General features: G+C 37.5%; 1 protein-coding gene across 4 annotated transcripts in view; it reads right to left on the bottom strand.

Annotated features, from left to right (window-relative positions):
* Nucleotides 1–24,857, bottom strand: part of KIF16B (kinesin family member 16B) — a 135,387-nt gene that overhangs the window by 51,347 nt on the left and 59,183 nt on the right. For 3 of the 4 annotated variants that reach the window (XM_059840667.1, XM_059840670.1, XM_059840669.1), the window contains exons 13-20: nt 22,878–22,997; nt 22,293–22,344; nt 20,938–21,075; nt 17,798–17,880; nt 17,529–17,617; nt 9,016–9,069; nt 6,324–7,679; nt 438–596 (exon numbers count right to left, since the gene is read on the bottom strand). In XM_059840667.1, the coding sequence (XP_059696650.1) occupies nt 438–596; nt 6,324–7,679; nt 9,016–9,069; nt 17,529–17,617; nt 17,798–17,880; nt 20,938–21,075; nt 22,293–22,344; nt 22,878–22,997 (2,051 nt within the window). The remainder of the gene's footprint in view (nt 1–437; nt 597–6,323; nt 7,680–9,015; nt 9,070–17,528; nt 17,618–17,797; nt 17,881–20,937; nt 21,076–22,292; nt 22,345–22,877; nt 22,998–24,857) is intronic. The other variant, XM_059840668.1, reaches the window with a different exon arrangement.

A 24,857-nucleotide genomic window follows, 5' to 3' on the forward strand; every position in this document is an offset into this window, starting at 1 on the left:
TTTGGTCTTCAAACAGAAGGAATGTTCCAAGAGCTGACACCAACAACTGCCATGTGTAAGCATAACAAGGGAAATTAAAGATTTTAGTGATGCCAGGCAGCTGTCCTATTAAAAAAAGTTTAAGGCAATTAAATTTACTTTGTTGCCTAAAGCATATATGAAGCAAAACCATACTGACAAGTAACTGTAAACTCAAAATCTATTTAAATGACTTTCAGCCTACAGTTTCCCAGCCCTGTATTCTAAAACAAACTGCACAGGAACAACAGCTGAGGCTATTGGCTACTTACAGCAGAGCATCAATTTTATTTCCAGATCAGTCTTCCAGTACATTCACAATATTTAAATCAAATTCAACCCTGGCAGAATGGTCTTTCAAAATATTTATTTTCTGAAGCTATTGTTTGCATTCCATTTCAGGATTGCAGGTTACCTACCTATCATCAACCAGTGGGGCAGCAGGTGTCTGTGCCTTTGTTGGGCTGGCAGGGGAAGTGCTATGGGAGAGTCTCTCATCTAATATTCCATGGTTTCCTTTCTGAGCTCCATCACCCTCATATATTTTTTGCTTCAGCTGCTGAATTTCCTGGTCCAGGCTACAAAAATATCATAACATGTAATTTGCTTTGGTTTAGAGTTGATTTGAATAGGTCTGATGGGAAGCAATGTGCCTACACTGGTATACATGTACATAAGATTGTAGATAATAATACTTATGAGGATTTAAAAATCATAATTGTTCTTTAGCACATTTAGATAATAGAGACAGCTCAAAACCACATTCCAAGAGTAGTATTAAGTCAAATGAAACAACTTCAATAACTTCCATCACAAGAGGTATCTAAATCTGTACATTAAATATTAACTCCTAAAACCTAACCTTTCTATTAGAACCACATGAATAAATTCCCATTTTTACAGAACTCTATCAATGACCTCAGATATTACCTTCCAGGGTGAAACTAAATGAAGAAACGAAAGGGAAAAAATGAAAAATTCAAATTACAGCACTAATACAAAAAAAAAACCCAAAGAAAACACAAAACATTGATGTGGCAAAACTTCTCTATAGGAAAATCTTTAAATTGTGTACTATACATGTACATTTTCCAGTTGTTCCATTTGTATATATGTGTTTGAAAATTCACTAACAAAATAAACATATAGTATTTATTGTATATATACAGCTAAGAAATAATCTTTTGACACCTCCTTGCTTTCTTTAACAAATAAATTCAGTTCCACCCAGATTTATGCAGAGAATACAATATGTAAAATTGGGTACTGTGTTTCTGACTAAAAATGCCTGAGGCATTTTGTTTGAAATAAGAAGCACTTATTGCAATATTCATCATTTAACAACAAAGTAATCTTTAGAACATTCTTTTCACTTGTAAAGTAGCTGAGATTAGATTAGTAACACAGTAATAATCTTCCCCATTTTCATTACACGTTTTGTCTCTGAAAGTAATTGTTTTTCTAGAGGTTACTTAAAAATCAAATAATAAAAGAAAGTAAGTTCTTGCTAAAACAAGAGAAACTATGCAAACCTGGGATTCTACCACTTCTGGTACAATTGTATGTATCTAAACTGAAGTGCAGTTCTATATTCCATCCTGGGGGTTAAGTGAGAAAATTAGAGAGATGATGAATGCTGAGGCATAGGCTGAATTGTTACTTCAGTTTTAGAGTGCTTTTTGCAGCACTGCCAGAAGCCATCTATTTGTTTTGATTAGCAGCAAAACAATCTTGTGTCCTGAGGGTAAGTGCATGAAAGATGGTTTATGTATATAGGAAAATGTTTGCATCCATGGAAAATCAATTTAACTACAAAAATCAGATTTACATTAAAGAAACAAAGCTTAGCTCTTGGTTTGTAAACATCCTACTATGAGAAGACATTACTTATTTAGCTACAAACTTAGTCAGCCTTGTGATGCATCCAGCAGTGAGTACACAGAGCTGTGCCCTGCCACTTGCTTCAAAGATGACTCTACAGCTGCTTTATGTTCATTCTAGTGCCCCAAACCTCTGCCAGTAAAGCCAAAATGTGGGTTTATAGCCCACTTAACCTCACATTCTCCTTTTGGGAGTAATCTCTGTTGTCTTGGGGTGATCCACAATGATATTAAATACATAATTAAATAATTATCTGTGGCCAAAAACTGTGTCCCTTAAGATCCCAAAGTGTCAGACCTTGACTGTCTGGTGGAATCAGGGGTGCAAGCATTTTTAAAAGTTCCCCACCTAAGTTTGTTCACAGCTTTTCACAGCATGGTATTTGCTTTGCTGACTGCTTGGTCTCTGCTTAGGCAAAGCCTTTTCTTTCCTTTTTGGTTTGTTTTTTTCTTCTCAGAGAAACTGCAGTAGCAATGTCTGAGCCGCCTTGAGAACAAATTCTGCAGCCGCTTGTCTGGAAGCCAGGGCGCGTCCCGCCAGCAGAAGTGAAACAGAGCTGCCCTGCTCCAGCCCAAGCTGCTGCTAACCAACACTGAGCCCTGGAGAGGACACATTCAGTGCATTCAGTCCAGCTGCCATGCCTGCCCTGCTGTGCCTTGCCGTGGGGAAGCTCTTCATCTGCTGCTGGAACTGCTCCGTGAGGCTCCTGCCTTCCCCAGCGCATCTGATCTGGGGTTGTTTATCCTGGAGAAGAGGAGGCCCAGGGGAGACAAGGTGGTGTCAGGGCACAGGTTGGACTTGATGATCCCCATGGCCTGCTCCAACCTTGCTGATTCTGTGATTCTCTGAAACCACCCTTGGAGTAGTGCAGGAAGAGCCCTGGGCCTCCTCTTCAGAAGTCCAGGTCCCTCAGCTTCTCCTGCCAGGCCCAAAGCCCATCCTGTCAGTCCTGCAGAGCCTCTCCAGCCCCTCCTCACTGCCCAAAACAGGGAGCCCCACAGCCAGACACAGCAGCCCAGATGTGCCCCCCTGGCCTGTGGTACCTCTGGCAAGGGAGCAGCACGAGGCACGGCAGGAGCCTGCAGATAATTCCTGCAGCACTTGTAGGATGATCCTGCTCCCCAAGGGACATTTCCATGGTGCCAAGTCAGGAAATGAAATGGGGAGTGAGGCCAGAGGGGAAAGAGCAAACCTTGTCACCGTGACTTGCATAGCCCAAAGCCATCCCAGCAGGTCCCTATTGGGACAGGCATTTTGGGTCTGCCTTTTGTTTCACTGCAGTGCTGAGGTCTAGCAGGTTGCTATCTAGCAGTTATTTTCTTTTTTCTTCCCCTGCCAATCGGCATTTTTTTTCCTCATGAACTAATGCTTTTTTCACTTTCTGTTATGTCCCAGACTGCAAGGCAAGATAGATTCCATTTGCCATCTGTATGGCAGTTGTCTTCTATTAAGTGGGCAGATGTCTTTATCTCTTCCACACCCATTCCTGCCTTCCAAGGAGACACCTGCTGATAAGAGGCTATTGAATGTCACTGCATGGCTGATAAGAACTACAGCATCCCATTGGCAGATGTGAGCCCAGAGGGAGGAGCCAAGCATTCCTACACAGATATAATCTGGAGATTCTGGAACACCAGCAGAGCTTCTCCACTGGATTTCCCAGAGGAACAGCAGCTGCCTCTTTTGCTGGATCCTCAGAGGAAGACTACACCCTTTTCTACAGGATCCCTGCTCCAGCAGAACCACACCTGGCACTCCAGGAGGGCTGCAGCCACAATTCCAATTGGACTGCTACCCTAACCAACAGGGTGTCAGGTTGTGTTCTGACTCTGTCAGTGTTGTTTTAGTTTACTGCATTGTTTATTTAATTCTTTTATTTTCTTCCCTAGTAAAGAACTGTTATTGCCTACTCCCATATTTTTGCCCCTTAATTTAAAACATAGCAATTTGAAGGGAGGTTGGGGGGGTGCTTACATTCTCCATTTCAGGGGAGGCTCCTGCCTTCCTAAGCAGACTCCTGTCTTTCCAAACCAAGACACTGCTATTGGTATTAACATCTTAAAGGTGGAAAGGGATTGTTGGAACTTTTAAAGGAGATAATTTAAAGTAGAATGCTCTGGAACGAGTTATCTCAAACCAAGACACTTGTTGGTTAAAGAATTTTGAGCTTCCATATGATTCAAACAAATAAAAACATTGTATCTAATTATGATGGACTTACACTTGTCTAGCACTTTAAATTATTATTTCATTTAAACATTTTTAGATAGCTAACCCTGTTCTGAACCAGAGCACATCATTACATAATGGGATCTAGACAAACAATAAGAAATATGTATTTCTTATCGTTATTCTTATGCTTACTATGGCATCATATACTGTGAAATGCAAACTCAAACACAAGAGCAGTAAATAGCCTGAAATGTTTAACATACTCTCATGTATCTATCTTTAGATCTTTTTCTTGCCTCAACATTCACAAAAACATACTGAATTGAATTATTCAGGCCCATGGGCTATTCACTGAAAGACTTCAAAGTTTTATTTAGCCTGTGCAAGAGGATTTTGAAGTAAACAAGGAAAAAAAACCAAGGGAAAAAAAAAAAGAGGGGAAAAAAAATCTTTTTACTTCCTTGGTATCTTCTCCAAACCTCAGTTTTCTGGCTGACAACATATTTTTTCACTTATCACATAACCCTATTTTTGTGGAATCTCCAGTTGTCTATAGCTCACTTTAGTCAAGCGAGATGCTTAGTGCAGAAAATGAGATTTTATGTTCACAATTATGGAAAATAATGGCAATTTTCACAAAATGATGAATCAGTATTGAAAATGCTTAACTAAAAGCCAAACTATGTAGCTATAAATGTTGAAAAAGTGACCTCTACACAGTCTATATAAAGCAACTCTTCCGATAATGGTTTAAAAGGAATGGAATACAGAAGAGCCCTTCAATCTGGCTACAGGCAAGTTTCTTCTTTTAGGTGGTTTTTTCCACATCTGTTTGAAGGGCTTATGAAAAACTACTCAGATAAATTAATGAAATATTTAAAAAACAGATGAAAAATGCTACCTCAGGAAAAAAACACCTCATTTTTTCACTGACAGTCACAGGTTTTAAAGCTCCAGTATAAGCAAATCAGGTAGCACATTTAAAAATGGCAATTCTGCATGTTTTCCATACTGCAGGGATTGAACACATTAATCTTAGTAAATTTTTGCTCAGGTCAAAAAAACTCCAAAATATTTCTTCCTCTTCTTCGACGGAGAAAGATCCGTCCCTACCTGACTGACATTTCTCTGAGCCTCCCACACTCAGGATAAATGTTAGGCTACAAGATATCTTGAGTATAACTGATGACATTGCTTCTGTGCCTAAAAGGGACTGTCACCACACTGGGCAGTATTAAAGCCTCTGTATATTTTCCAATAAGCTTAAAAAGCAACATCAAATTTTACATGGACATAGCTTATTTTTATTAAGCCTTGAAACGAAGGCTATTACAAAATTAAACATTTACACCCATTTACTTCTAACACCAGAAGGGTTCAGTATATCACCAGCTGAGAGGGACAGTCGGTAGGTTTACTGTAACAGTCTCCAAATCTTGAACAAACATCTAACTTGCTACTAATAAAGAAAATAAAACGTTATACAGAAAGAATTTTAAAGAAAAAAGTTTTTCAATGATGCATTTCCTGTAAGCGAAGAACAAAAGGATGTCTGAGCTTTCTACATAGGTAAAACAATATAAGTGCTATGATGGCTAATGCAAATAATATCCTGCTGAGGATGCGATAAGTATCCAAACATACCAGAACTTAGTAAGTGAGTAAAAATCCTTTAAAAGCATCAGAGTTTCAATTCTGGGTAAACTGCTTGAAACTCATGAAGAAACTCAAGTACTGGGACACTGAACAAGCTGTGCTCTCAACATCCAAGGTAGAAGATTATTCCCTATTGTATTTGTGGGGTGTCCCATGGCAGGAAGGAATGATGAATCTGACTCCATGCTCTCAGAAGGCTAATTTATTATTTTATCATACTAGATTATATTAAAGAATACTATACTATACTAAAGAAAATAGAAAGGTTACTTACTGAATGCTAAAAGGATAACAATGAAAACTTGTGACTCTCTACAGAGTCCCAATACAGCTTGGCCCTGATTGGCGATTGAGCCAAAAGAATTCACATGAAACCAATGAAACAATCACCTGTGGGTAAACAATCTCCAAACACATTCCAAAGGAGCAAACCAGAGGAGAAGCAAATCAGATAATTATTGCTTTCCTTTTTCTCTGAGGCTTCTCAGCTTCCCAGGAGAAAAATCCTGGGCAAAGGGATTTTTCAGAGAATGTGAATACCACAATTCCCCTTTTGTGGACAGGTTCTGATAAATGGAAGGTACTGCCGCACTCACCGTTCTCGGTCTTGCTCAAGAGCTTTCTGTTCAGCTTCCAGACTTGCCTGCAGCCCTGCCTGTTCACCACAGCTGTGGTTCAAGGTGGCCAGCTTCTGTTTCTGCTCCTCAATTTCAAAGTCTATGGTGGAACGACGCTGCAAAGCAGAATGCCTCCTTTCTAACTTAGCAACAGCTTGCTCCAGTGCCTCTCTCTGCTGCTTTTCCCTTGATTCAAGGATTTCTTTTTCCTTTTTCCGAACCTTTCCTTCCTGCCGGGCTACATTGGCTGCGAATTCAAAGGTTTCTTGTAGCTGCTGCAGCTGATTTGTGCTAGCCCTATACTGGGCAAGCTGCTCTTCTTTTTCTTCTATTTCTTTCTCTATTTGATAGAGAGTATTATCTAACCCTAACAAGCCCCTGTCAAGGACTTCAGAAGCTCTTTGTTTTTCCTCCAGCAGAGCTGGCAAATGATTACTCTTCACGTACTCAAGCTGGCGTATTTTAGATTGGAGCCTGTATTCCACTGGCTTTATCTTGTCAGCTTCTTCAACCTTGAGTATGGCATCCATAAAGTTTTCATCATCTCTCTTGAGATTTAAAGGTTCTTCATGAGCAAATTTTAAGTGCTCCAGAGCTCTTTCTTCATCTGCTATTTCCTTTTCTAGGTGATCCATTTGTTGAACTAAATCTTTTTCCAAAATAGCCAGCTGTTCCAGCTGTTTCCTTTTAAACTCTACAAAATCATGCTGTGCTTTTTCTAATTCTTCATGGTTTTCATCACCTTCAGATCGGGCTTCCTTGACTTTTAAAAGAGATTCTCTGATCTCTTCAAGATTTCTTCTCTCTTCTTCTAGTCTTTGCACATCCCCTCTCTTCAGGAGCTCTATCATGACCTGCTTCTCTCGAAGCTGTTCCTCCAGGTGAGCCACCAGCATCACCTGTTCTCTTTCCTGTTCTTCAAGTCTCTTTTTTTCTGATTCCAGCTTAAGATACTGCTCATCTTTTTCCCTTTTCAGTTTTTCTAGTTCACGAAAAATCTGCATTTTCTCTACTTTTTCATTATGATTAAGTTCTTGGAGTCGCTGCAACTCCTCTTTGACCCGGGCAAAAATTTCTTCCTGCTGCTTTTTCTTTTGAAGCTCTATCTCCTGTTGTTCCCTCAATCTCTCCTCTTCAAATTTTTCTTTTTCAGCCAGCAAATCCTTTAACCTGCTTTCAATGTGAACACTTCTTTGTTTCAGACTCTCCTCCTGTTTTCGGATTTGCAGCTGAACTATTTCTGTCTCTTTGCGCTGCGATTCTACTTCTTGCTGCATTCTTACCAGTTCTGCTTTGTCAGATTTTTGTTTCTCTTCCATCTCTTCTATTTGTTTCCTGCAGTAAAACATTTACATGAAGTTAAAAAGGTTTGGACTAAGATTTTTGGCTATATATAACCATTTCTTTTTTTAATGGTTTTGTTTTGCTACAGGTTAAGATCCTTCATTGCTTGGAAATGATTCAGTGCATGAGACAAATAAAAAAGAGATTCATTTAGTCTGTGTCAGTGTAAAAAGCTGTGGATATATAAAGCTATATGAAGACATGTTATATAGGACTTATTAAAAAATTAGACTGTATTAGTTCTGTCAAATCAAATAAAAATATTAATAGAACATATCCATGCACACAGCGCAGAGTAAAAGTATTTTTTTTACATACATATATTCTCATGCCCAAAAACTTGTATGGAAGGACCTGATTAGCAATTTGCCTCACCAAATTTAAGCCATCAGATGAATTAAAGCAATGTTTTCACTTTAGGTAACTCAAACTGAATTACTGATAAACAGGATTATAAAATTTGACAAATTATTATGTCCTGTGTAATCTCTCTTTCTTGAGGGCTACCATTATCCCCTAATACAAGCTGAGACAACCTGCAATTCAAATGGTTATTTTGCCAGAAGTCAGAAGAATTAAAGTACAAGCAAATCAATTTCTGCACAATCTGACTTCAAATTCCACCAACATAACAAAAAAACAGTAAGTATCAGTGATCCTGTGTTGCATTAGTTGCTGAATAGTATCTGTCAGTGCTTCAGAGCTTCAGGATTTTTTTGAGTTTACTTCACTTAGTCCAACTGCATAAAGAGCTCTATCAAAATGGAGCACACCATCTAAAGCTGAGAAGGCAGAAAGGTTTTCAGCTTTTGAATCTAATCAGTGCTGAGATCTGTAACAAGGCACAGCTATCACTTCCACAGTCTTAGCAGGTATGATGAGCCAAAACACTCAACTCAGTTTGCCAGCTAATAACAATGCTTGCTTTTGAATTTCAAACCAACTTGCACATAATGTTCTGAAAAGCATGATTAGTATGGCCATTCCACACCACAGTTAGATATGAGAAAAACAGAATGTAACACATGAGTTTCTCCTATCACACTTCAACCCAAAGACAAATAAACCATAAAAAAGAGGTATTAATTAAGCAGGTCATTTGCCATCTTTTAAAGAAAAACCATGAAAATAAAGAGCAAGGGTAATATATTGTATCTGTACAATCTATCCAGTGCTTCTTTCCTAAATATTAGTTAGCTCCAATTCAGCTACACAGGATTGTCTGCTTGTTGAATAACACTGTAATTCCAAATTCATGATGTAAAAGACTTTATAACTTGTATATAGACACACATACACACATAAACACCACAGAGAACAAGGTTACCTTTTACTTTCTAATTTTTCAAGCTCCTCTCGTTGCTGTCTCTCGAATTCTAGCCTGATTAAAAAAAAAATAAAGAATACAGCAAAAGGGTTGTTTTCTGAATATCACAAAAATAGGAAGACATAATGCAATTTTCTGTCTGTTTAGATGATAATGATACAAATGAAGTTTTGTAAGACTACCTACAAGAACAGAAAATAGTTCCTTCATTAAGGTTACAAATTAGGTATCATGCTGACACGAGTATAAATAGAAAAAAAATTAATTTCTGGGGAAAAAGTATTCAAAAAGCAAAGTGAAGCAAGGCATAGATGATTAGCATAGCCTCTGTGAGTTAACTACATGCAGACATGGCAATCAATACATAGAAATGTAATTTCTCTACCTTAGACAGATTGGTCCTTTAACAGGGAAAAGACTGCCATGGGAGGCAGGGGGAAACAGAGGGATCAATTGAGAAAGGAATTGATAGAAAAAACATATTAGCAGGACAGAATACTTTAAAATCAACAGCTCTTTGTTTTTTTGGAGGTTAAATTGGTTAGACTCATAGAACATTCATCATATTACATCTAAGAAGATGAATTCACATAATTATTCTTTCCAAACATTTTTCAAATGCCAATGACAGCTAAAGTAATTCTCTTCATCCTATAGTTTATTAACTTATCCACTTCTGAGAAGGGAAAGGGCTGCAAAACTACAGCAGTATGTGCTAATAGTTCTGCCATTTCCTTCCAAGAAAAAGAAAAAAATCCCAAATATTCCTAGGATGTTGAAAACCTCAAACAGCATATTCAAGCAGAGAACACAATTCAAACCCATTCATTTAAAACATGGTGAGATTTTAATGCATTCAGTTTGACAAGGTTCTGAATAAGCATGGGAGAGCAGTTTATGTAATTTTTTGATATCAGCTTTTATTACAGTTGTATACAAGTATTTTTCTTAATTTCAATTGAAAGATTTATCTGTTATTTAAGGAAATTTTTAATAACAAATACTAAAAAAGCAGAAAGAACCTATATATGGATTAAACTACTCAGCCAAATACACACACATTCAGTTATTTCAGGCTTGTATCCTTGTACATAAGGATGTGCAGATTAGTGAAACAGTCCATAAATACTGAAAAAAAAAAAAGCAAGACTGCACTACAAGTTAACTTCAAGTTTTTGATAAACTGCAGTTTAAGACATCATCACCACAACTACACACATAGGTTTCTAAAAATAAGGAATTATTAATATTTCTTTTTAAAGTCACAGAAATGCATACAACAAAAAGAAATTGCCCTTGGAAATATGCAAATAGTACAATAATAATCTAACATTTATAAAGCTATTGTAAAAAAACATGACTCCTGCATGTTCAAGAAGCATCTTTCTAATGGCTGCAATAAGGGAGAATGACTGCTTTTACAAATCCTGTATTTCATTTTCCCCTATTTTTCACAAATTCATTTCAAAAAATGTCTTCTACAATCCCTAAGTGATTAGCCAATGTAGATTTTTATACCCAGATCCAGGCATTCAAGCTTTCATGTAACTGTCTCACCAAGAGTCCCATCACATTTGCATTAAACTAAGGTGGGCACTTTACAGCACAAGGACAGATGATGATAACCCAGTATTTTTAATTTGATCATCACTGCTGCAGCAGCATTGCTGCAGAAATCCACAAAGTGGATGCAAAATGCACAGAGTGCTGAAAGGAAACAAGCAGCAATCTTGGGGGCTTTCAGGAAGCAAAAACTTAATCCAGTGGTTAACATGTGCTTTGGGTTTTCCCTCCCCCCTTTATTTTATTAAAGCTACACCACAAAATTTCTCCCTTTGGCTATGATCTGCTATCTGAAATTCAGAGCTTTTAGCCCTCACTTCTTACCTAGGGCTTGGCTGATAAAATGTCATAATTATTTCAGTCCAAAATAATACAGACCCTGGGGAATATAGCTCTGGCTTGTGGAAATGCAGGTTTCCTTTGGGCACTACTTAGATGTAGACCCTCTTTGCTTAGACAGCTGGCAAAGAACAATTTGATTGTATTCCCATGCTTGGTTAAGCCACAATGAAGGAAAATGTTAGATCAGCTAACATAACATGCAAAACCCAGAGCAAAACCTTTTGGTGTTTTCACTGTCCTATAAAACATATAATTTGGCAGATATATTTTTCATAAGCATAAAAATGGTAACTAACTTTTGACTGAGACATAACACAAAGAAAATGAACTATCACAGCAATCAGTCTGGTATAAAAACAGATCAGTGATTAAAAATTCTGTGATCTTCTCTTTGAGGAATTGCCCCTAAAACCTTCACAGTGGCACTATGACAATCAGTTTTACCTTAGACTGAAATGAAGCTGGAGGTGCCCAAAAAGTTGTTCAGGAAAAAGGAGTGAATTATGCAAATCTGGTTCTTTCTTCAGTGAAAATGGTTCTTCCCCAAAGAAAAATATGGATCATTACCACTCCAGTCAACAGCCTCCAAACACAACACTGAAGTGTTTTAAAAATGCATGTTCAGTGCATTGCAGACCACTAAATACTTCTGTGAAGAAAAGAGTGTCTGCTACCTGGAGATGCCTAAGGTGGTCTGAGCTCCAATGAAGGCTCTCCAACAAGGAGGTTATTCACAGCATCTCCATTCTCTAAGGTGCAGCCTTTCTTCTGCAGGGCTAAGAATGATTCCTTAGTCTTCCTAAGCTGGCTGCCTGTTTTCTTAATATATTTAGGAACTCATCACTTTTGAGACTTCTGGAATATTTGCTTCAAACTCATTGTGGGCTCAAAGTTATTTCAGGACAGAAGAGAATTTGGAGAGGCAGGACAGGCCTGACTGAAGTAACCTTACTTCTCTAAAAAGCTACTACAAAAAGAAAAACCTCAGTATCACAAAAGAAAAACAACTAAAACTGCAGAGGCTATAACAAATCACTATCAGTTTTATGAAGCACACATGCAAGACTGATGTTTTTGTGTTTAGTCTATCCTAATAAAAATCTTTTTCATGTAACCTCTATTCCCTTTATTCATGTGAGCACCATTGTGAATAGAAAAAGCATATTAGCTTGAAATTAAAAAGAAACACACAGATATTAAAGACTAGAATCTACTCTTTCTTCTTTTGTAGATCTACCACAAAGGAATTTAATCTGATCAGTGTTGAATTAAATAGACACCATTTTCCTGGAAAGTGTGTCATATCTAGTGATAACAGCAGTGCAGATAAGCTGCAGAGAAATGAAGTCAGTTCTACTAGCACAGTACTACAGTAGCTTCATTTGCACAGCACAAAAGTGCAATCTGATACTACATCTGTTTGGACAGACTGAGTACTGGCAGGACTACAGAGATATTACAGTGTTCAGTATGCCAATTAATGAGATTAGTTAAAAAAAAATAAACCAAGCTCCCCATACTAAACTGTCAGAGGCTGAAGTAGTTCATGCCTCCAACATTGATTAAAAGTTTTGCTTGTTATAACAAAAACTGCATAAAGAAGCTACAACCAAAGAAGCCTCCCTGAAGATACCTGACTGGACTGTAAATTAAACCACTAAGATTAGATAAAGGGAAAACCCATTCTTTAATCATCTCAGGCCTAGGAAAAAACAAACAAAGCTGAAGGAGAGGAATGTATCCACAAGAAAGCCAAAGGCAGCAGATATTCTTCCCTGGCCGAGTTTGGGGTGGGAGAGACCCCAGCCTGCAGAAGCCAGGCTTACAGAGACTCCCCCAACACCAAAATTATGCAGGGGGGGTAGAGGAGGTTTCACATGTAGCCTCTGGTTAGAGGCACTGAACACCCACCCTCCCAACACAAACTGGCCCAGCTGTGGAACCCCCAGCCCCACAGGCCACATCCACAGGACATGCACATGGCAGGCAGCTGAGGGGGTGTCATAATCCATCAAAAACCCCCCAAAGTGCCCCCCCAGAGTCACTCCTGAAGCCTTGCACCACAGGGCTGCACATGGTACAACACAGACAATGGCAAACTCCCCCCCCCACCCCCCCCCCCCAACAGGGAGGTGTCTGGGTTTCCTACCTAGCCTGAGTGTGTATTAAACCACTGGATTCTATGCTTTTTTTGGGGACCTTCACCAGCAAGAAGACCAGCTGGAGAGGATCAACAGAGCATCATTGGGATCCATGAAATGATGATATTTTCCTTATTCTGACCCTGCCGAGCCCTTTCTGTCATACTCCCGCCCTATTTTTTTATTTCTTTCTTTCTCTTTCCCTCCCTCTCACATTTACAATCAAATAAAACCCATACTATTGTCCCTGGCATATGGTCTCATTTGCACCTTAATTCAGGCAGAGGCACTTCTAAGAACTTTAGTAACTGGATCATGACATAAACCCATGACAAGACCAAGGTTTCTCATCAGTACTTTTACAGTTACAGTATCATGTAGCGAGCAAAGGTCCACAAATGAAATCTTCTACATAAATCTACATGCAAAATTCTCTTTTATCCAAAGCTCATTATCTGAAGCACTGTTCCATGACACTAGATTAAAGTCAAAGACTGAGAAGAAGTAGAAAAAAGAATTCTGCACATTAAACCAAAATTTTATGCAGCAAGATAGCTCCCCACATATGGGAAATCAACAGCCAAACAAAAAGGCATACACAAGAAAATACCATCCATCTGAAAACACTATTTCAATAGTGGACAATACTGATTTTCACAGGAAGCAAGATCCACCATCTTGCTCTCACAACTGACAGTAATATCCCACAGGCTCTTCTGGCATTGATTCTGCCAGAATCTTTATTGCAACCTACAAAATTTGCAAATTTAGCTACCTCTTTAGGTTATTAATACTGAAACTGGAAGAAAAGGCTAAATTAACAGACAGAATGCTAGTCAGCCACAAAAACTGCACAGAAAAAACCCCAAAGGGCCAGCTACTGAATCTTGGCCTGCACTGGTGGTCAGCAGTATAACATCATGCAGAGAGAAAATGATATTCCAATCTGTTGTAGGAAAGGCTCATAGCATTGCTCCTGATAAAACAAACAAATAAACAATCCCCAACAAACTAGATTTAGCGTAGGATATTCTTTTCCATTCTGCACTTTTCCAGAATGCAAGATGCTCTACCCCACCTCCTGGGTACAATTACCCTGCCTTTGATAACCAGACATATGACTCATTCAGTATTTCATCCAGGCTGAACACAGTCACCACTAAGAAGAATAACCAGCACAGCACTTGCTTGGCACTATTCTTAGCTGGAAGTAGAGAGTTTGAGTTTGCTCTATTCAAAACATATTTAACTTGCATTTATCCCAGCCCCATTACCCTTAAAATAATGCCTTCTGAACAATTATCTTTTTGTGACAACCTCACCACACAATCAGAAAAAATCCTGTGCTGTTTGAAGAGGAGATGTTAAAAAAAAACAGCATTAGCATCAACATAAATTTAAAATTGTCAGAGTACCCCAGCCTAAGCTGAAAAGCTGCTGTTGCCTAACTGCTGTCCATAAAGATGTATCAATTACAGAAGGTGCTTCCTTCTACTGATCTGTAGGGCTCAGGTAAACAGCAGTGCAACCTTCAGAGGCTGCCTTTGCAGCAGTATAAAAGCAGACAGAACAGCAACATTTGAGGTTTGGAGTTTTTTGTAGGGTTGGGATTTTTTCTGATGGGTTTGTTTTTGGGTTTTTTTTGGGGAGGGATGGGATACACAGGTGTTTGGTTTTTTAAAAATCACTCATCTATTAGGACAACACTCACCTCCACATGGCATGAACCATGTATATTCTTGTGTATGGTACCAATGATATGAAATGTGTCCTGGGCTGCATCCAAAGCAGTTTGGGCAGTGATCCAGGGAGGTGGTGCTGTCCCAAGGCTCTGCTCAGGCGAGACCCCACCTGAGGGGGTCCCAGAACAGCAAGGACATGGAACTGCTGAAGCAAATCCAGCTGAGGGCCACAAAGATGCTCAGAGGGCTGGGCACCTCTCCTGTGCAGACAGGCTGAGAACTGGCATTGTTCAGCCTGCAGAAGAGAAGGCTCCAGGGAGAGCTCACTTCACCCTTTCAGTACTTGAATGGATTTTGCAGCAGAGTTGCTGCAATAGGACAAGGGGTAAAGGTTTTACACTGAAAGAAGGCAGATTCAGAATAGATTTAAAGAAGTCTTTTACAATGAGGGTGGCACAAATTAAAATTACTGAGAGAGGTGGTAGATGAGGGCATCTAATGCCTGGAAATATTCAAGGTCAGGCTGGATGGGGCTCTGAGCAGCCTGGTCTAGTCAAAGATGTCCCTGCTCATTGCAGGGGGGTTGGAATAAGGTGACTTTTAAAGATCTCTTCCTGTCACATATAGGTAGAACCTTACAAAATCATGGTTCAGGCCTTGTTACTTTGGCTAAGTAGAGCTAACAGCCAGCCTGCCAAGTTCCTGTGAGAAAGGAATTGGTAGCAGTGAGAATCAGCTTGCATATCAATCTATTCCTGTGGGAACAGATTGCACCTGTGAGGAGAAAGGCTCTCACCTGTGAGAAATTGTTCTTTACCCAGGAGACAAGTATGTCCAACATGGTTAGAGAAGAAAGTTTTGATGGGCATGTACACTAGCCATTACCAACCAATGAACTGCATTGCAATGAATAAACATGGTTATCTTCAGATAACCAGATAAATATGAGCTGTGGGCAGTCAAGATTCAGCACAGTGCACAAAGAAACAGGTGTCTCTGTCTGTGTCTACTGCAACACCTTCCAACCCAAATGATTCTATGATTCAGAAGCTTCCTCACTCAGAAAAACATTCCAGTTGTGCACATTACAGTGAGTAAAGAGCAACTTCAGAGAGGTTTTATTGCTCACAAACAAGTGACCTGCCATTCCTTATGCATTATGAGCCTTAAGCCTAATCCTTTCTTGTGTTCACAAATTAAGCAGGAAAAAATATCTATTTGTCCAAGGGAGTTCATAAATATTGACTGAATGCAGACTAGCAGAAGAATATCAATAATTAACCCTCTGCTTACAGTTTTTAGTTTAATAAAACACAACCATGAAGTGTTCAGGAATATTATTAGTATTTCACCTAATTTTATTCACAACTTCAAGAGCAAGAGTACTCTCTCAGTCACATCCAAGAAGTGTTAAATGGGAAAAATGGCAGTTTTGAAAAATTGCTGCATATATTGCCAATCTAATAATATTACCCAAACTGTTTGATTTCCAGAAAAGCAAGGCAAGATGCAAACTGATAAGGAAAAAAAAATAAGCAGAATTTGCAATCTACTAGACAATCAAGTAACTCTCATGAGTCTCTGTTTCTGGTGGGGTTTTTTCATAAATGGAAAAATCCTTTCTTTAAAGCACAAATTTGGCATTATCTGAAGACAGTAAGAATGCTTTGGTTGGGAAATCATTTTTAAGCACACCTTCAACTGGGTCTTGTCCATGCCATTATATTTGCTGTAAATCTGAGAGACTGGTAAGGCAATGCTGAAACAATCCCTCCTACCCTATGCTGACTGCAGAGTGAGGGTCAGTTCTATCCAGTATAATACAAGTATTCATAACAATATTGTAGCAGAATAACATCATCAGTCAGGGAAAAGCCCAGGATAGCTCAACAATAACCAGAGGTAACAACAGACTCACAAAAACCATCACACTAGCAACTGTCACTGCAAGTTTTTAGATTCTATTATTTGAAAAGCTGAAGAAATAGAAAAGTATACTTATATTATGGTTTTTTTTATCTTCTTTATCATCCCTATCTGAAAATAGAATATCATTTATTAGCAACCAGTTCACAATCTTGAGATCTCTGTAACTAGCTCAGTAGCAAAAGAGTAACAGTCACATTTGAAGCAGTGTTACTAAACACACACTCTGAATTTCAGACACCCTTTAACTGGAAGTTATTATTACCTGCCCAATCTTCCTAAAGGATAGAGATTCCCAAGTAAAACTTGGGAATAAAGCTGCACTATCCAAGGATATAATTCAATTTACAGTCAATTTTTCAAAAGCACATAGGTGCTTAAAGGGTAAATTGCCTCATCTCACACTCAAAACACAAGCCCTAGCTATAGAAAAAAAAATTAGAATGAAACACCACCAGTTCTCTAAGTCACTTTAGGAACAGTGAAAAAAAAATCACTAAAACCAGCTTCTCTGCCATAAGCATTCTATGTCATTGTAACTGCATAGTAAAACTTTTTTCCATATTTTATTTGGCCAGTTACTCAGAGGTACTGGCAGGGAACACAAGACACTCATTTCTCAGCCTTTTAATGCTTGTATTGGTATTATATGAACTCAAGAAATCTTAATTTTCAGTTCAAAATGCATTTTTTCTCAGGAAAAATAGTTAACTTGTAATTCTGAAGAAAATACAAACATAAAATTTGCCATGTCATTATTCTGCTGAACTGCTTTAGTCCTAATGCTTCTGGAACATTTCAAACAGCTAAAATGAAGAATGACTGGAATTATACCAACTGTTTTTTAGGATATACTCACCCTGGATTATAAAGCATAACTGCTGACAAATTCTCACAAGATTTAGAAAGATCAGTCATAGACAAGCTGAAGGAAGATAGCAGTCCACTCTAACAACAGACCATAAAATAAAAGTATTAGACATGCTTACAAACTCTTACTTTGATGAAATATTAATTAAAGTACATGAAGCAAATGAAAAAAGGCATCCTACAACAATCAAGACATGTCTATGCTAGAAATAAAATTGTGAAGAGGTTTAAATTTACCAAACACTGATTTAATCTCACCTTTCTTTTCTCTCTTAGCTTAGCAGCTTCTTTAGGGTGGTTAAAGCGAAACATGTTGGTTCTTCCAAGTAATATAACAGCACCTGATGGAAAAACCACACAGCACTAACTGACAACATTCTGCAGCTGAAAGTACCATGCAATTTTTCAGACCCACAACATGTAAGCAAAGACTTCCACTGAGCAAGAATTAAATGAAAATGCATTTTGACAAGTGTATAACCATGCATAGTCACAGCTACCTTAACTGATGCATACAGGGTGTTCCTTCCTCTTCCTACTTAAAAATGAAACCCACACATGTTCACACACTGCATGAATGTGACTGACTCAAGGTCAATCATGTTCATGGAGCACAGTTAGAGAATAAACAGGGAGAGGAAGCAGCTGCCCTAATTTGATCTATGTACTCTTTAACAGTACTATACTTTGGAAGCCACCAGCAGATGCAGATTTAACAGGAACATCCATAAATGTGAGCAAGAACAAACTTGTCCATCTGCTACTGATCACTGGTCAGGTTTGAATCCAGCTAGGCTAAAAACTCCAGATTTCCATTATTTGCACTCTCACATTTTTCTTCTGCATGTGGAACACTAGAGTTTTCTGTTATACAAAAGAGGATTATTAGACTTTAATACCCAACAGCTATTTTCTGATGGAAGAACCTTGAATAATTCATATTGTTCAATGCACATCTATTATTGTATTTAATCAGTTAAGGTATAGTCACAAATAAAGAGATTCTGAGTAATTCTTATCATATTTTAAAGACAATAGTACCAAGATTAATACTTTCCTACTAAGAAGTATATTGTCAGTGATGTCAAAACATGGAAGTCTTCCAAGTTCACCACCTCAGAATCAAGCATTTATCTGTCAGTCAGTACAAAGCATTTTTAAAAAGGACTCCATTACACTCACAGTATGAAAAAGCTGCTCTCAAACTCATCACTCCACATTCTTACCATCTGATAATGACATGATGTCCTTAGCAAGGAATGCTTCTCTAAAAATCAGCTTAATTAGGAGGATCAACTCAAATTAGGTGATCCAGTCTTAGCAAATAAATGGCAAAAAGCACTACAATCACTTCTTGCTTTCTACACAGCACCTCAATTTTGGATTACATTTGCAGTTTACCTCAGTCAAATCTCAAAAATAATTACCTTTCATAAATCTGTATGAAATTCCTTCAGTTGCTTTCAAGTGAAGATAAAAATAATTAATTGCAAACATTTGTGACCACTTCACTAGGTGGAAGCAATGCAAGTAAATTAATTAAATTTTCAGCATTAATAGTTACAGATATTAACTAATTTCCCTAATTTCATAACTTCAAGAAAGACAGGAGAGAGAGACTTAAGAGGAAGCACATGAGAGTCAGTCCTAAATGATGGGTCATTTGAATAACTCCTGGGTTTCTCTTTTAAGTACAGATGGGTTGACAGTTTGGAAATGTGTTCTAAGGTGAGGATACATTTAAGGTAAATGACAAACTGTAATTGTGAATGTTAACTCAGTTACCTTTACAAAAACACCACATTAGCCAGAATTTGCAAATGATAGAAGAAATGCATAGAAGGAAGTGGCAATTAATTACCATGCCTCTTATTATTTTTGAACTCAGTGATGGTCTAAAAATTTAACACATTTTCAAATGCACAGCCATTAATGATGAACGGAAACATTTAAATATATCAGCAGTTAATCAGTGTTACCTAAAAGCAGGTATTTAAGGACCCTGGCACTTCATGCTGTGAGACTAAATGCTAACACAGCTGGGATAAATAGATTCCACACAAGTCCTTAAACTAGTAATTTCATCAGTTTTGCACACCTAATGTCACCTTCCTCTCAGGCTCTGTCTCCTTACACACACAAAAGGTCAGTTTAGGCAGCTGTTTTTTACAGCTTAGCAACCCTAGCAACCCTTTCCCCTCTGAGTTGCAAATTTTTGTCTAAAGAAATTTATTAGGGAAAAAAGTCATGTTTCCACTTTTAGCAGTACAAGAATCAAGTTGTAATATGCATCTGAAAGAGGGAAATAGCATCCAAACTCCTACTTTTTTCTGAGGCACACTGAACATTCTGCCTGTAAAACACTGCAGGATAAAGTAAAGATGATTCATCACAACTCAATTTTTATTGTTTACTGTGTTATTTGCTATTAATGTCAATGTTTCTGTTAGGAATTTATGCTTAGATTTACTCAAACCGACGACCAAGGTGGCTGGGCTTTTTTTTTTTCCTTGTAATAGAAACAAACATATATGCCTCTCATTTTGCATGAAGAAATAGGCACTAAAAAAAAATGAGTCAGTGTTATCTCTCTACAAGCAGCTTTTATAAAAGTATTTGTTAGAGTTCAGAAAGGATGCAAGACTCCCCTTATTTAACACTGCATTCTACTTTTGTTAGCCTAAGCTTACACTGAAATCTTCTTTTCAGGGAAGTAATGTGAGATTGTTTTTCAGCAGCTGAGCTGTGTCACAGCCTCACTCCCAAACAGGTCTTTTTCAGTTCCTTGCTAAATGGGGAGATATTCTGGGTGCTCCTGGAAGATAAAACATGGAGCAGCTCTCCTGCAGTGCTCACCAGCTCACTTGTCAGTGGGTCCCATCCAGGCCAACACAATGTATCTTTGTTCCCAGCCGTCCTGGCTGCTTTTAAATTGCCAGATTTTAAAGCTTTTACATTAAAATTGTAGTTCTCTAAACCTCCTAAGGGTTAGCCTCCCCCTTTTTGTCATTTCCTATAGCTGCAGCAAACAGACACTCAAGATCAATCTCCTCAATTCTCAAGAGAATCTGGCAGTAGTATTAAGTAGGACCAATCTGAAACTTGGGGAGAGGGGCAGGGGTGTCTCTGACATTCTTTGAGTCCTGTAGATATCTATATCATTTTTCTTAATGTAACAGTGGTTGAAATTAAAAAGGAATTCTCTTTGCACCACATGAATTCTTTGACAACAAAACCACCACGGGGTTTTCCTGGTGGTTTTGGATTGTAGTTGAGAAAACATGAAAATAAAGCTAATTAAACAATAATCCATTTATACACATGCAGATTTTTTTCAGTGGTGCTGCCAGGAAGAAGCAAAGAGGTTGGCTGAAAAATGACATTACACTAGGTAATACCTTGGTTGAGGTGTGTGGGTTCTGTGATCTGAATGCCATTCACAGAACACTGTGCTCCATTCAGTGGGATGAGGTTCACAGTTCCATTGAGATTTTCAAAGATGCAATGCTCACTTTCCAGATCAAGGCCATGAAGAACTAAACACAAAGAAATAAGATAACATAATCAGACTCCTCACAATTAGTAAGATTAACATCTTAATAATAATTTATTAAGAACACATTGCACTACATAACAGAAAGTATATCTTCTCTTTATTCTGGACAATGTTTTCTTCCTTCCTTTATCCCATCCTGCATGCCTTAAATATTTATTGTTTTATTCTAGTGGAAAGAAGTGTGCTGGGTTGGTTTTGCTTTTTCTTTTTTTTTTTTGGTGTAATTGTCTTTATTCTTGTGCTTTGACACCTGATTAGCAAATGCTCCATTCTCTCCAATAAAAACCAGAAAAGCACAATTCACATATTTGTAGAAAGAGATTCTTTGACCAGTTTCACAAAGAAATAAAGAAAACTTGTAGACCTTAGGGCAACCATGCTTCAATCTGAAAAGACAGGATATAAGATGCCATTGTAGACAAAAGGATGGCTGAAGTAAAGTTCTTAAATCTGATGATATTCAGGGTTTTTATCAATCAGTTATGCTACTTTACATTTTTCCTTCAAATAATGTGTGATTATGTGTATTGCTTAATACCACAAGGTATCACAAGTTTGGTAGTTTCATGGAATTTATTAGAGTAATTTAAACCCAGACAACTTTTGACCCATGAAAATTTACCAAACTAAGATATTTGACCCTCACAATGTCAGCCAAGAATTAAAGGATGCAGTTTACTTAATGAAACTGCCTTCCAGGAACTTATGTAAAGTTATGTGATAGGACAGACCAGATCTGGTAGTTAGTTGCATTGGTAAGAAATCAATAGGAAAAATAGTAGATTTTTACCAATTTTCATAATTTTTTTAAACTCTAATCTGAAGTCCCAAGACTATCTTACATATAATAGTCTAACAATGCTGTCATTATACAAAGGTTAAGAGAATGATTTTGCAGTAATTGAGACAGGTGCTATATGAAAAAGGACAGTATTCTTACAGGATGCTATTTCAAGAGAAGTAAGAAATCAATTAGGAACAAGGATATGAACATACTTAAAGCCCACAAGCTATGCTAGAAGTCATGCTCTCTGAAGCAAATCCCATGCGATTCAGCTTTCAGATTTTCTAAAAATTAAAATATGCAAACCACAGAACAACTAACTAAAAAAGGAAAAAAAAAAAAAACATATGAAGCTCAGTTCACATATTAGGATACTGGAAGAAGAAAGAATATAAAAATGCCAAATTCCATACCAATGTCCTGTTCTGTTATAGCATCTTCTCGGCCAACATATGTTTGGCCCTCCTAATTAAGAGAGAAATACACATTATTTCCAGTTGGAATCTCCTTATCTCCCCCACAAGAATATAATTTATCCTTCCACTTTCTCAGGGTAACCTGAATGAAATATATATTTAAACACACATGAAAAAAAGGAATCATGGAGCATTTTCAAAATGCTTTCACAGTCTTTTTTTTATAGTATTATAAGCAAATTCAAGTTTCAACTGTCTGGTGCAGAACTACCTTTATAGTTTTGGGACAATGTAGATTTAGATTTTAAAGTCAAGCTTTATAACATTAATAACAAACCAATACATACAGATAAAAATATGAAACACCTATAGCTGGTTAACCTATTGACTCTCAGGATAAACCTAAACAAATATTTTAATTTCATCATTTCCAACCTCTTAAGAGCTTTTCTTACTACAGCAGACAAGCATAGTAATGTAATGAGCACTACACAGAGATAGCAAATCAATACTGTAAATTTTTTTCTACTGAAAAGTATCACAAGGCATATAAAGGCTACAGAAACACAGATGTGTATTTACCTTCAAGTGGTACAAGATGATACCAGTACTCAGAAGATCATCATCAATGCCAATGAGATGAGGCAGTTCAGAATCTAGCACAACACCTATCCCTTCTTTCCTCAGAGCCAAAGTTTGTTCCTATAAAGGACAAAAGTCTGTTTATTAGCATGTGCAAGAAACACCCCTCTTCCTTCTCTTTCTAAACCACATTTAGTGTAACTTCTTCTGTGTAATATCACACAAAAGAAAGAGCAATTTTTTAGAAATTTTTGATTTTACATTTTAAATATGACTTCTTTACTTTTATTAAGCACTCCAAGCTTGATGTTGAGGAAATGTGTGAAGGTGTTATTTGAAGGAAACCAGACAAACAGCTGAACTATACCAGAGAAGGAGCATCAATCAAGAGTGTAACAAGGCAATGTGGCCTAAAAACAAGCTATGTGCTACCTTTCACAATGGTAAGGAGAATTTCAAACTCCTCAGCATTCAGTACAGCTAAAAAGCACAGAAAACTGAAAACTTTCCAGCAGCTCTTTCAATGAACTGAGCCTTGCACAATAAAAACCCCAGACCTCTGACAATTCAGTAAACCTGAGCAGTTGAAATATCATGCAATGGAAGAGAAGCATTGCCAGTAGTAAATAAATATAAGAAATATTCATAGCACATAATTTTAATACTTCAAAATTCCTTTGGGCCACATTGTACAGCCATCCATATGTTGAAGCATCAAGTGGGAGATTTCAGCCTTGGATAAAGTAATGAATTGTGTAGTACACAACAGTCTATGCAATAAATAAAAAATTAATAATAGCTTTGAAATAATTTTTAGTATTTAAAAACTACAATTTTCAAGTTGAAACAGAATCCTATTGGCTTCTAGGCTTGGAAGATTACAACAGAAACTGTGAATGTCTCCACACACACACACAATCTTTCAAGACAAATATGTTTTTCTGTGTGAAAGGGCTAAGCCCTGACAATCCATAAAGCAGAGGCAATGTCAGCAAGTATTCCTCTGTATTACAAGGAGCACACTTTTCTCCTGGTGCTAATAAAAATGGAAAATAAGTTTTGTGACAGCTGCATGACTACTCCTTTCCCAAGTCATCAAATGTCTTCTCCAGAGCCAAAAAGACACCACACTGTTTGTAACAAAATACAACACATAGATTGCTACATGTATTTTCCCAAGTGCAGCAACTTGCATGTCTAAAGAAGAAAGCAGATGAAAAATCTCATTTCCCTGCATGAAAAAAGACATTGTCAATATTGATGCTGTCAAAAAATTTCAAGTATGGATACATCTGGGCAAGATGAGATGATAACGCAACATATAAGACTCTGCCAAACAAAGCTGGGAAATGTTACTCTGGTCATAGATGAATTTAAAAGTTTCCAGCATTCAGAAAGAAAAGAAAAAAAAAAAAAAAGCTGTGATTGATGTGCAGCTCAGACATTCACAATGCACCCAGATACTTGTTCATATTGTAAAAGAGTCACATCACAAACCTAAAAATACAGCTTAATTAATTGTTCAAGAGAAAAAGTAATTTCAGTCAAAAATACGTATGACATACTAGATATTTACTGAGTAGCATCTACTGCTATACATAATTTATAATGTTCCCTCATGACAAGGATGAAGACAAGACCCTGAGGACAGGTGACCAGTTACTGCTAGAACCTTCAGCCCAATGGAATTGATAAAATATTAAAAGCTGAATATTTTTTCCACAGAACAACAAAGCATTTGCCAATGTCCCTGACAGAGGAAAAAATAAACATCCCAGGAGACAAAAAATTATCACTGGGTGAGAAAAATAGCTCACAAATAATTAAGAATAAAGAAACAATATGATTCTTTATTTTCCAGTCTTTCAATATTCAACACATTCTTATTATAATAAGAAATTAATCATTTATAATTGTGATTTAAAACAGATGGATTGCTTTTTTATTCAGATCTAAAATTAAAGAACACAAATTAATTGA

The sequence above is a fragment of the Haemorhous mexicanus genome, chromosome 3 (assembly GCF_027477595.1).
Source record: "Haemorhous mexicanus isolate bHaeMex1 chromosome 3, bHaeMex1.pri, whole genome shotgun sequence".
Classification (NCBI taxonomy): domain Eukaryota; kingdom Metazoa; phylum Chordata; class Aves; order Passeriformes; family Fringillidae; genus Haemorhous; species Haemorhous mexicanus.